Source organism: Babylonia areolata, chromosome 24 (assembly GCF_041734735.1).
Source record: "Babylonia areolata isolate BAREFJ2019XMU chromosome 24, ASM4173473v1, whole genome shotgun sequence".
In the NCBI taxonomy this organism is placed as follows: Eukaryota; Metazoa; Mollusca; class Gastropoda; order Neogastropoda; family Buccinidae; genus Babylonia; species Babylonia areolata.
The window spans coordinates 33,010,930-33,024,120 of NC_134899.1; the positions used below are offsets into that span (position 1 = coordinate 33,010,930).

Here is a 13,191-nt window from a genome sequence, read left to right on the forward strand (position 1 = left end):
TCTGTAGCGATAGGTCTATTTACAGTGACATGACTCCACCCCTTGCCTGGAAATTTCTTTACGATCCTTCTTCCACCCCAGCCTTTCTCCGTGAAACAGTTTTCAATAATAACCTTATCACTTTCACTCAAAGGCATGGTTGATTCTTCCAAACTGAAACTTTGGACAGAACTGATTTTGGATACAGACGACAATAAAAAAATCGATAGACTTGACACCTAGACAGGCTATTTTTAGATTGACACTGATTGACAGATGCCAACACCTGGCAGATGGCATGAACATGATGAAGGTCACATTGCACAGCTCTGATATTGGATTTTTCGACATGCTGTTTTTAATTTGACAATACCCGCATAACTTGCGTCTGAATTTTTAGATATTTTGCAGACTTGTTGATGATACCGTAAGGTTACTGTGTGAAAAATTTCAATGAATTCGGTTTCTCTATCACCGAAAAAATACTTGTCAAAAAGCGGTTCACTTTTTGGGGACACCCGATATATTCACCAAAGAGGTTAATTTGTTTAAGCAGTGTCCTTGATTGTCGTTAACCTTTGTGTTTGTGCATTCATTTTTGCAAACATGGTATATAACAGGCTGGTTCCTTCCAAATAAAATTATTTTAATCACAACATGAAAATACATTTTTATTACCATAACAAACAAACAAACCAGCATTGTCATGCATGCTAAACTGGATATGCACCCTCCCCACAATACCCTACAACAGACACCACAACAGAAACGTGCCCACACAGAAACAAAATTTCATAATGCATTTCTTCTTCTTTTTCTTCAACTTCTTCTTCTTCTTCCGCGTTCCTTGGCCACGCTAGATTTTCAGTCCGGTCAGGACAGCGAAGTCCGCGGTCCGTCGCAGGGACCCCACCGGTCCCCACAGTTTCTCTTGGAGTTCCACCGGGCTGGGCCATGCCTGGCGTCTCAGAGCGTCGAAGTTGGGGCAGGACTGCAGGATATGGGCGGGGGTCTGTGGGCCTGTGCCACAAGGGCACTGGTCAGTATTTGATATCTTCAGAGGGTAGAGGTGGGAGAGGAGCTGACAGTGTCCCGTTCGCAGTCTGAATATTGTGACCTGTGCCGCTCTGTCCAGCTCATGGATGCCGTCCTTTTCGTCTTCCGTCCCGATGTCCAGACGTTGGCGCCATACTTTCCTGAAGCTGTCTCTCAGTCATAATGCATTTGAAATAATGAGTGTATGTATATATGCAAGAATATATATGTTTCAAAAAAGGAAAAAAAGAACACGCAATTATTTTTTTTCAACAAAGTACTGAAAAAAAAGGACACTGATAAGTGTTGCCACACAGTCAGTTAGTAAACCAGGTTCACAAGAAGAAACAGCGTCTCAAACCCATTCCTGCCAATAAAAAAAACATGCATTTTTTCAGTCCAACTCGATCTCCACAGGTGAGCATAATGTATGCGCGTGAGTGTATAAGTATATGGATATGAAGTTGAGCAAGGTTTAATTATCATTATCATTATGATAAAAAGATAAAGAAAGAAATAACTAGAGCACAAATATCAGAACCGAAAACTCCTCAGGTCTTATTGGAGAAACAAACCAACTATAAAAAAAATAATAAAAGAAAAAGAAAAAAAAGGAAGCACTGAATTGTTTTTGCCTTTTGTTCTTTTAAATGTGACTGTCAAACACATGAAGGTGAAACCCTTGCTGATGCTGGCGGACTGAAGACGAAATGGCCCTCAGTACCAATGTCAGCAGAGACCTGGACGGACCTATCACCTTAACCAAGAGGCGGGTTGTGTGGAACCACCATATAACTAATGTAGTTTCAACTGAAATAGCGGCAAGCAGCCAGGAGTGCATTGGAAGACGCTAAAGCAACCCAAAATTAGTGAAAAATAGCTCAAGAGGTATTAAACATTTCAAAATCGTAAGTTTGCATTTTTTCCCCAAGAAAATTGAAAATTTACAAAAATATTTTCTGTTTGCCTGTATCCTTCCGCACGTTCCGCTACTTCGACCCCGTAAAATATATAAGTAATTTTCCCCCTTTTTAAGTATAACGGCGTATGTCACAAATACCAAACACCTTTTACCAAACATAGCATTTTTTACCCCATTAACATCACAAAAATTAGTCTGGATGTTAACCCATGGCGTCTAGTTGGACGCGCCACATGAATCTTAAGATATCCATTTAAGATTATTTTCTTTTACATGTGAAAGGCAAGAATATTTTCTTTTACATGTGAAAGGCAGTATATCTTTTTATCCCTCCTTTCACCAAACAAAAATAGCCGTATTCACTGGACAGATAAGGAAACGAAAAATAACTCCCGCCTTGTCAATATTTCCTCTATAGTATTAACCCCTCACATTTTCAAAAATACTGTATTAAAATTATCATCATTAAAGCATAGAAACTAAACTCCCCTACCCATGGTCATTGTGTTCTTTACAAAAGATATTTGTTATGGAAACGAAAGAAGTAAAATGATAACAGACACTCGGCCTGTTACCGCTCCAATAAACAAAGCAAGACGAACAAAGCAAAGTCAAAACCTCTGGAACACAATAGCTACCACCTTGAGCGACGTGGAAGCCCTAACACCTTGAAGTTTAAACAGGATAGAAATCCCTGGTCTCGGTGCTGTTGAACGTAAACTCAGGCTTGAAGAGTGTCCACAGAACCGCTGTCAGAACGAAAGCAAATGTACTGGCTGGCCTACGCACTGGGTGATCGGTACAAGAACTAAAGATACTTACGGAGAAAAATAGAAATAACAACAGTCCCATCTAGCGGACACGGTCGTTTACAGAAGGTAGGTATCGAATCCAAGAACAACAACAGCAGCAACCAAACGCGGTTTCAAATCCCGTTCTTCTCAAAGGATTGACTTCCTTCCAGTGAAGATGGAAAAGTTTGCGATAAGGATTGGAAGTACTAGAACTCCGCTCACTCAGAATTTACTGTGTATTTTCTCTGCTCGCTTGCACTAGACATGAATGGAACTTACGACACACAATACAAAAACTCGCTCTCCTTCCACGCCTGAACGCTCAACCACCATGGGGAACATGCACTATGAACAAACTAGTATTAATAATACACCTGCCTCTAAAAACAAGTCCCCGTGACCCACCTGTCTCCGCCAACTTCACCTACTATGAGAAAAGACATAAGGAATGAAGCCGAATTGAACCCTCCCCCCTCTCCCCAACCCCCACCCAAGCAAGAATTGACTAAAACCCCGCAACCACTAGCTCGTCCATGACCAGCAGTATGAATTGCTTTTGTAATACCAGCTAGTAAGTGCCAGTGCCTAACCGAATCAAAACTTCGGAGGTGAAAGATTTTGACAGAAAAGTAGGATGTGTACAGCATCCATGTTCATTGTAGTGGTGTTACTCTTTCAGTGCTTATCCTGAACCCAGCCCACACCCCTCCCACACTGCCACACCCAGGTTCTATGCTGCAGTCCTAGCCCAGCGCAGGCAGTCCACATGCACAGGGAGTCACCATGAGGCTATACATCATTGGACACCCTGATGCTGAGTCACTTAGGTGGTGTGCAGTATTGCTTATGAATGACATTACCAGTGCATCATGGTGACAAGAAGAATGGACGATTGTCTGAGTGTGCCTCTGGGTTTTGTTTCTTTGCAGGCAACAAACACTCTGGTGCTGTGGGCTGCACTGACCAGTCGGTACAAACTGGCCAAATTGTTGTGGAAGCACACAGAAGAACCCATGGCCGTGGCCCTGGTGGTCAGCATGATCCTGCACAACCTGGCCACGAACTGGTGCAAGGACCAGGACATGCGCAAAAGTGTCAAACACGAAGCTGCGTGAGTGCAATTTTTAGTGTGTGTGTGTGTGTGTGTGTGTGTGTGCGCGCGTGCGTTCATTCTTGTTCATTTGATCTACATATGTATGTATGTACATGCCCAAGTGCACGTGCACCTGTGGGAAGCAAGTGTGCTTGTGAAAAAAAAAAACTTGCTAGGGAGGAGGGCATTGTGAATACATATTTTCTTTAGAATTCTGGATAAGATTTATGGAAAGATGACCTCTTTTCATAATTTGTGTTAACCTCTTAGCCTGCCAAGGGATTTGGCATTTAACTGAATCCTATTTGCCGGGGAATTTTCACAAAAAACGGGTACCCCAGGTGTAGAAAAAAAATCCTGGATTAATTTCCCATATGACACATGTAAAAGTAAATATTTTCTAAAAGGAAAATGGATGAACAATACAGAAAAAATGTTTTCCTATGATCAAATGAACATGTGATCCACTTTTTTTTCAAAAATAAACATATCACACACACACACACACACACACACACACACACACACACACACACACACACACACACACACACTAACATACACTAACACACATTACCACACAAACACCATCCCCAACAAAAAATGTCTGGATCAAAATCATCAGCCCAATGTCAAACCCACTGATCTGAAAATGGGCACACCACCACACCCACCCCTCTGCCCCTCTGCAACGCACATTGTAATCTAATACCTCTCCCACCCCAAGTACCTCTAATGGGCCTGTCTGTCACACACAGCGTGTTCTGTTATCAAAACACTAAATGCTGTGTGCTAAGAATGCCAAACTCTTTTTCTGCTCTTTGGGTGAAGAGCAGGCTGATATTCCTCACTCTCCTCTTCCAAAGAATCGTCAGATTGTAATTTTATCTTTGTCCTCTCCAAGCATTCATTCTAATTTTCATTGAGCAGCTGCTGTTATAGCGTGTAGTTTCGCTCACTCTCGGCTTGCAGAAGGCGTCCCCGTTTTGCTTGCTCGCATAGATAATGAGATGTATGCTTCAGTCACCCAGTAAAATCACATGAAAAACCACATTCCTGGGTGACGTAGGTGTTTCCGTGTTATTTAATTAAGAGTCAGTGGAACCTTGGCGAAACTAAAGCTACCAATTTTATAATTCCAAAACAATGTAAAAGTTTTGCACAGGACGGATAATTTTATACGCCGTTTGGGTTCGGCTTTCGTGGCAGTGGCAGCAGAGTGAACTGACCACCGTTTGCAAGGCAGTCCAAAAGTTAAGATATACGAATCAAATTTATTTCATTATAAATATAAAACTGTGGGGTTACTTTAAGTCCCAAACTATTCAATGCTTGTAGAATGTCTTTGAATCTTTCACGACTCCTCATAAGACTTTCTCTTAAAAAAAGCATATTCGAAAGAATTGTATTCGCATTAGGAAAATTTAAATGTTTGCATCTGTTGTTCACTGATTTCTTACCTCTCTTGCAATTGCCATAAAAGATCCTCTCCTTTCATACACAAAAAAATGAAAAGCATATAGGCGTAGAAACATTTGAGCAGAATTGAAAATACTCATACACCTGTTGCACATGTGAGACAACAAGCACTCTTTCATATTGTTATTCAAGATGTATTTTTCGCTCATATCACTACTTGTAGTCAATTTGTATGCATTATTATATTTGCTTGAGTGCATGTGTTGTTGGATCTGTGTGTGTGTGTGTGTGTGTGTGTGTGTGTGTGTGAGAAAGAGAGAGAGAGATATTAAAGGAACCAAACTGGGTAGCATTGTCGTTACGTAAAGAGCACCGTCATCCCACTTGTGATGACATAGTAAGCATCAAAACAGAAAAGGTGTGCAGGCACCAGAGCTTATATCTTACATCTGGGTTCCATCAAACATTGCATAGTAACTGGTGAGAGAATTGTCTCTGTTGACAATCGAAGACAAAAGTCAAGGGCACAACATGACCTAAGAATGGTGATATCTATTATATGAAACAGAAATAAGGTCTTGCCTCAAATCGTCATCAAACTTGGTTGTCATTGGTTATGGTCTGAGTTGGAAGCTCTTATGAAAATATAAGGCCAGCAGTCAAAGTTCAAGATCAGATCCTGGCGTAGGGGAAAGGTGTGGAAGTATGACAGAGCTGGAGTTTTTCATCTAATGTTCATTAAACATGCAGTCTTGATTGGTTGAGGCCAGAATATAAACCCATCTAAAAGTTAAGGTGAGAGGTGACAAGATCAAGGTCAAAACATTGTATGATGAAAAATGTCCCTTTACAGGATGATACGCTTTTTCGTTGTCTTTCAGGGAGTTTGGCAAGCTGGCGGTGACCATGCTTTGCCTGAGCTACGAGGAGTCGAGCATGTACACCTTCCTAGTGCTGAGCAAGGAGCTTGAGGACTTCAACAACCGCAATGTGGTGGAACTGGCCAAGCTGGGGGAGAACAAGTACTTCATCGCCCACACCTGCTGCCAGAAGTGGCTCACGGAGCGCTGGTACGGCAACATGACCATCCGTGAACTTGACTGGGGTGGTCAGTTCAAACTGCCTGAATGGCTTAAGGTGGGTGGGCAAAAGACGTGTGGAGCAGTTTATAAACTATATATATATATAATTTACCGATGAAAAAAATCAAGCCAATATACATACTGATTAAAAAAAAATGCTTGATAGTAATCCAGGAAACAGAATTCAAGAATTCAAGTTTTCCCTATAACATTATCTGTGTTGGAGCTTAATCATGGACATAATCCTGTCCGTTTTAGTGTTTGGTGGTTGTGTTATGAAATATCTGGGTTTTTCATTGATATACTGAGTAGATTATGCATCACTATTGTGGTGTGATATATAGCACCCTTAGCACCTCACACATGATAATGAAATGAATCATTTAACACGAACACGGCTTGTATGCATTCTTGGTGAATAGACATACAGAAAGGTACATCCCCCTCCAACAACAACAACAACACACACACACACACACACACACACACACACACACACACACACACACACACACACACACACACACACACACACACACACCATAAACATAATAGTGGTTCGTCCGTCGGGGATCGACGAGGACCATCTAGTCATCCTGGGTTGGGTTCTGTGGGTGCGCAGATGACTGGTCAGGCCAATCCGCGCCTGGAAGGTTCTGACGCAGTGTGGACAGGGGATGGTGGCGGCTGTCGGGGACTTGCTGGCACTGCTTTTCCTGGCCTGTCTGCGTTGCTCTGCTGCAGCGATTCTGTTGGCCTCACAGGATTTGGCGCCTTTGTGGACAGCTGAACGCCACTTTGGTCTGTCCATTGCATTCAGCTCCCATGTGTCGTGGCTGATGTTGAAGGCCTTCAGAGAAGCTTTCATAGTGTCTTTGAAGCGCTTCATTTGGCCTCCATGGGAGCGCTTGCCATGTTGGAGTTCGCTGTACAGCAGTTTCTTGGGGAGCCGGTGGTCTGGCATGCGAACTACATGGCCTGCCCAGCGCAGCTGGGCCTTCATCAAGATGGTGTAGATGCTGGGCAAGTTTGCACGAGTGAGCACCTCTGTGTCAGGGATCTTCTCTTGCCACTTTATGCCGAGAAGTTTTCTGAGGCTGGTGGTGTGGAAATGGTTCAGCTTTTTGGCGTGGCGTTTGTAGACCGTCCATGATTCACATCCATAGAGCAGTGTGGTGAGAACTGTGGCCTTGTATACTTTGAGCTTCGTCCCAGGGTGATGCCTCTCCTGTTCCAAACGTTCTTATGGAGTCTGCCGAAGGCAGCGCTGGCTTTGGCGGGTCTGGCATTCACCTCGTCGTCGATGACAACGGTGCGAGAGAGTGTACTGCCCAGGTATGTAAACTTGTCCACCGCATTCAGTCGTTGCCCGTTGATGAAGATGTTTGGTTCAACGTAAGGCTTTCCTGGAGCTGGCTGGTGCATCACCTCAGTCTTCTTTGTGCTGATTGTGAGGCCAAAGTTGTCACAGGCAGCAGAGAACTTGTCGACGCTGTGTTGCATGCCAGCTTCGGAGGCATCGTTGAGAGCGCAGTCATCAGCAAACAGGACGTCGTTGACGGTGTCTGTCCTCGCCTTGGTTTTTGCTTGAAGCCTCCTTAGGTTGAAGAGTGAGCCATCTGTGCGGTGCCTGATGCCAATGCCTACGTCAGCGTCTCTGAAGGCATCTGTCAGCATGGCTGAAAACATGAGACTGAACAGGGTGGGGGCAAGAACACACCCTTGCTTGACTCCGTTGGAGACAGGGAATGGTTCTGAAGTCTCTCCGTTGTCTTGGACTCGGGCCAGCATCCCATCGTGTAGTTGCCGTATGATGGTGATGAACTTTCTGGGACATCCGTACTTCGCCATGATTCTCCAAAGACCATCTCTGCTAACAGTATCGAAGGCCTTGGTCAGATCGACATAGGTGGAGTAAAGGTCGGCGTTCTGTTCCTGACACTTCTCCTGGAGCTGCCTGGCCGCAAACACCATGTCGATAGTCCCGCGTTCTTTCCGGAAGCCACACTGGCTCTCTGGTAGGAGACCTTGCTCAAGGTGAGCTATGAGACGGTTGAGTAGCACTCTGGCCAGAGTCTTGCCTGCGACGGACAGCAGGGATATTCCACGATGGTTGTCACAGGCCTGACGATTTCCTTTGCGCTTGTACAGGTGTATGATGGAAGCGTCTTTGAAGTCCTGTGGAACTGCCTCATGCTGCCAGATGAGCTGGAATAGCTGATGAAGCTTCTCAGTCAGCGCCATAGCACCTTCTTTGCAGACCTCAACTGGAATGGAGTCTGAGCCAGGGGCTTTGCCATTGGATAGCAGACGGATAGCTTTCCGGGTCTCCTCCAAAGTTGGAATGGGATCCAACGACTCAATGACTGGCACCTGGAGGGGTCGGTCGATGACTTCATCATTGATGGTGGAAGGGCGGTTCAGCACGCTGTCAAAGTGTTCAGCCCGTCTCTCAAGGATCCCGTCCTTGTCAGTGATTAAGGTGGTGAGGAGTGGAGCAGATCCGGAGGTGGTGGGCCGTTATGGAAGTTCTTCTTGTCGTTCCTGTCTGCAAAGCCCTGGATCTCATCAGCTTTGTTGCTCAACCAGGAATCCTGCATCTGCCGCAGCTTCAACTGGATGGTGCTGCGTGCGCTCTTCAGTATGTCTTTCTTTGACTGTGACTTGGGATCTTCAATGTGGGCTGTGTAGGCTTGGCGTTTGTCTTCCAGCAGCTGCTTGATCTCAGTGCAGTTCTCATCAAACCAGTCTTTGTGCTTCCTGGCAGAAGGCCCCAGGCACTCCATGGCAGTGTTGTACACCGTCTCATGCAGTGCGCCCCATGCTGCCTCCACATTCTGGTTGTCCAGCACAATGGACTCAAGGCGTTCCTCCAGGGTGTCAGCAAAGCTCTGCTTGATGTTGCCTAGCTCCAGCTTGTTGACATTCAGGCGTTTGGGTGCTTTCATGCCCTGAGGCCGTCTCTTGGGCTGGATGCGGAGGTTGAGTTTGGAGACGATAAGGCGGTGGTCTGTCCAGCACTCGGCGCCGCACATGGCCCTCGTGACTCGTACGTCCCGCCTGTCCCTCTTTCTGACGATGACAAAGTCGATGAGATGCCAATGCCCAGAGCGAGGATGCATCTATGACGTCTTGTTACGGGTAGGGAGGCAGAAGACGGTGTTTGTAATAAGAAGGTCGTGCTCGGCACATGTCATAATAAATAGATAAGCAAAAGACAAGCTATACCTACCAAGGAACATACTTGTCGAAGACAGGGAACCTGCGAAATAAGGTGCCCTTGTAAGGCAACTGACGGGATGCAGTGTGAACATACTTCTTGCGCTCTTGATACAGCTTTTGCGTGGCACGCACATGCACATACGTTCACTTTTAATCAACGGATTTTAGGAACATTCAGCCATACCTAAAAGATGGTAATTTGAAAGCTTTGGTGCTTGTAAACACTTCCTTCTAATTCCTGTGTCACAAACAATAATTAAGCTTCCTGTATGAATAATCATACATATGCATTGCTAGAGTAATAGAAAAAACACAACAAAAAATAAACAACAACAACAAATCCAACACAATAAGAAGAAAATGCCAAAATATACAGTTTACGTGAACTCCCAAAGAAGTGTTAGTTTCCAAATTGATGTCCTGTCATTTGGAAGATGTAGTATATCGCATTCCTGTGATTACAAGCGGTCGTTCAGGGAAATAAGAAGTCACTTCAAATCAATACACAGGTAGATCAAACCTTGTCAATCAAGGCCCTTTAGAAGCTCTGTTTCTGTTGAAACTTGATACGATGCATATGAATTCTGTCGATGTATTTTTCTATAATGTATGCATTCTTTAAATGTTTTCAGAAAGCTATAAATTCGGGAATTATCTTATTTACATTTATATGTGTGAAGTAGTTTTTTGTGGAAAAGAGTGTGTTTGTGGGTGAGTGGGTGGAGGGTTATATACATATTCATTTGTGTACATGTATTTCATTATACTTCTACTGTGCTAGCGATGAATATTCGGGATGCTATTATTTGCTTTGAGGCCAAAACAGTGTCATTTTCATCTTTAGAGCATACTTACTGAAAGAAACCATCTATGGACAGAACTCACTGAAGCATGACAGAATCACAAACATTATCCTCATATTTACAATTTTTACACATCTGTGGCATACAAATTATAATTACGCTCCTTTTTACATGTATATATTTCAAGTAAAAATTGCTGTTATCTTAGTCGTTTAGTCATGTTCTTGTGTGTGTGTGTGTGTGTGTGTGTGTGTGTGTGTGTGTGTGTGTGTGTGTGTGATGGAGTGTAACAGTTGTAGTATTGAGAGTATGTTACTTTGTGGGTTTTATGCATTGAGTTTTTATCATCTTAATGATTCTGTTTTATATGTCTCTACTACTTTTTATGTGCTTTCTCGTTTCACTTTAGGTACTGGATTTGTAAAGCTCTTAGAGCTTTCTTATGCTTGAATTATAGCGCTATATAAAAGTAATATATCATTATTATTATTATTATTATTATCATCATCATCCTCGTTAGGGCAGCTGTAATTCTGATAGTTTAAAGAAGGAAGTATGATACTTTTTTTTTGGCTGTGAAATAAACCATGGTCTCCTGTGTTGTTGTTGTTTTTGTTTTGTTTTTGTTTTTTTAAAATAATTTTTCTTATTTTCAATTGAACTCAACCATCAACCTAAGACACAGTTGTGGTCAATTTAACAGTACTGTATATAGACAATTTGAAATTCCAGAACAGAATGATATTTCAGGGCAAAATGTGGGAGTTATCTGATGCAAAACATTGGTTTGAGTTATTAAGAGAGACTTCAAAACAAAACTCTGTAAAGTACCACAGCATGTGAAACACATAATTTTATAGGGATCATTATTGTGTTCCTTAGCATAGTGATTTCTTCTGTTTCAGATTTACCTGAGTGTTTTCTTTTTGTTTCCAATGTTCATTTGGATCACCTTTCAACCACCAGAACTGATGTCAAGCACTGTTGAAGTAGTTGAAGGTATATGTACACTTAATAAGCAGCCCACTTTATGTGCAGGTGTGTTTTTGTTTGCATGTCATTGTACATCATTGTCTTTGTGATCATCATGTATAAAAACGTCCTTTTTCAGCAGACTTTTCAGCATTTATTTTTTTATTCACAGTTCCTTGGTTTAAACATTTTTCCATTGGAGAATAGAACGGAAAAAACGACACAAAGAACCCTGTCTCTTGATCTTACAAGGGAAGAAAACACGTCACTGCTGAAGTGGGTAAACCACAAATCACCGAGTGTGCAGACGATTGATTTAAGCCTTTCTTGACTTCCAGCTGTGTTTGAACAATTACTTCGTAAGTTTGTGAAGTCTGGTTTCCGCTTGAGATGTCGCACATAAAAAAAACCCAAAACAGTTTTGGATTGTGAAGTAGCTCACAGAAGAATTGAAGAACGATTGGAAGTTTGACAAGCTAGTGTTATAATCTTATATTATTGATTAGTTGACAGCTGATACATAATGTTAAAGGTACTGTAGACCGGTTCAGGGCTTGTGATGTAGTGTAACAGCCTGAACTGGGCAGTATTTATGTATGCATATATCACATCAAATCATAGTTGAGCTGACACCAGAAATGGTTTTAAGGTAAATGTTGGCAGACCTCTCGCTGAGTACCCTTCTGTGAGGCTGCTCACACATCGTATATAGGGTCATGTACACATTACAGAGGCAGTATAGCACGATGTAGCAATGGTTACGTCATGAACCGCTCTTAAGTGGAGCAGTGGATGAATGTCCTTGTGACCAGACTAGTAGCAAGACAACAGCGAAATGTCAAAATCTCTTAATTTTCATTGTAAATTGGGGCTTGTGATCTGACTGTTAAAATGTTTCATCATTTTGTTTCGTGGGATGGAGATGGGATGGGATCAGATTTATTACTGGACAGAGTGTCCCTTGCATACCTAATGCAGACTGTCTTTTATCATCAGTTATATGCATTCCAAACAGTTGTCTGTTGTTCTGAGCAGACGACGACGATGAAGGTCAAGATGATTTTGCACAGGAAATGCCAATGGATGAGCGCAGGTCGTCCATGATGTCAAACAAGTCGGTAAGATGATCGCACAAAAATCCATGTGTTTAATATTCATGTCGTTCATCTGTTTTCTCATTGCTTTGTTGTAATATCATACAAATATCATATCAAGTTACAAACTAAGTTTCAGAACTGTTTTATAAAATACCATGTGATCACATTCATCATACTCCATTGTGTGCAAGCCTTTTTTCCTTTTCGGCTCACGTGTGTAAATAATGTGAGTATATGTAATAACCCTGTATGTTCCTTTGTGCATGTATATGTGTGATTGTGCGTGTCCATGGTAAATTTTGACAAATTCATTTTCTCTGGAAATAATTTGTCAACACCAAATTTGGCTTACATGAATAACAAAAAACATCAGCTCATTCATTGCATTCCAATTAAAATGACAATGCAAAAAAGAAAAAAAAGAAGGAAAAAAAAGGATATAAAAATTTTGAAGAAACAGAAAATTTCTACAGTCATTTTACCTTTTTTTGTTGTCTTTTTTCATGCAAATCATCAAGAGGGTTCTGGATAGAGTGCTTTCTAAGTATCTATCATTTTATTATCATTATCAAATCGTTAGTACTTATATGTTACATATCAACATATATTGATCAAAAGCTGTTATTTAATCAGTTTTAGTAATTTCTGCTGCTTAGTATGGAAGTTACATAGATGCATACATATGCAATGAGCAGAATTCTGCCTTGTAAGAGTTCAATTTTAATATTCGTAAACAATTTTATTAATCCAAAACATTGATTTTTGAAAATCGA

The 13,191-nt window shown here is 42.1% G+C and overlaps 1 protein-coding gene across 1 annotated transcript in view; it reads left to right on the forward strand.

Moving 5' to 3' along the window:
- LOC143298614 (transient receptor potential cation channel subfamily M member-like 2) overlaps positions 1 to 13,191 on the forward strand; it is a 90,198-nt gene that overhangs the window by 34,524 nt on the left and 42,483 nt on the right. Inside the window, exons 11-14 of the mRNA XM_076611494.1 lie at positions 3,660 to 3,841; positions 6,124 to 6,379; positions 11,255 to 11,348; positions 12,357 to 12,439. Of these exons, the coding sequence (XP_076467609.1) occupies positions 3,660 to 3,841; positions 6,124 to 6,379; positions 11,255 to 11,348; positions 12,357 to 12,439 (615 nt within the window). The remainder of the gene's footprint in view (positions 1 to 3,659; positions 3,842 to 6,123; positions 6,380 to 11,254; positions 11,349 to 12,356; positions 12,440 to 13,191) is intronic.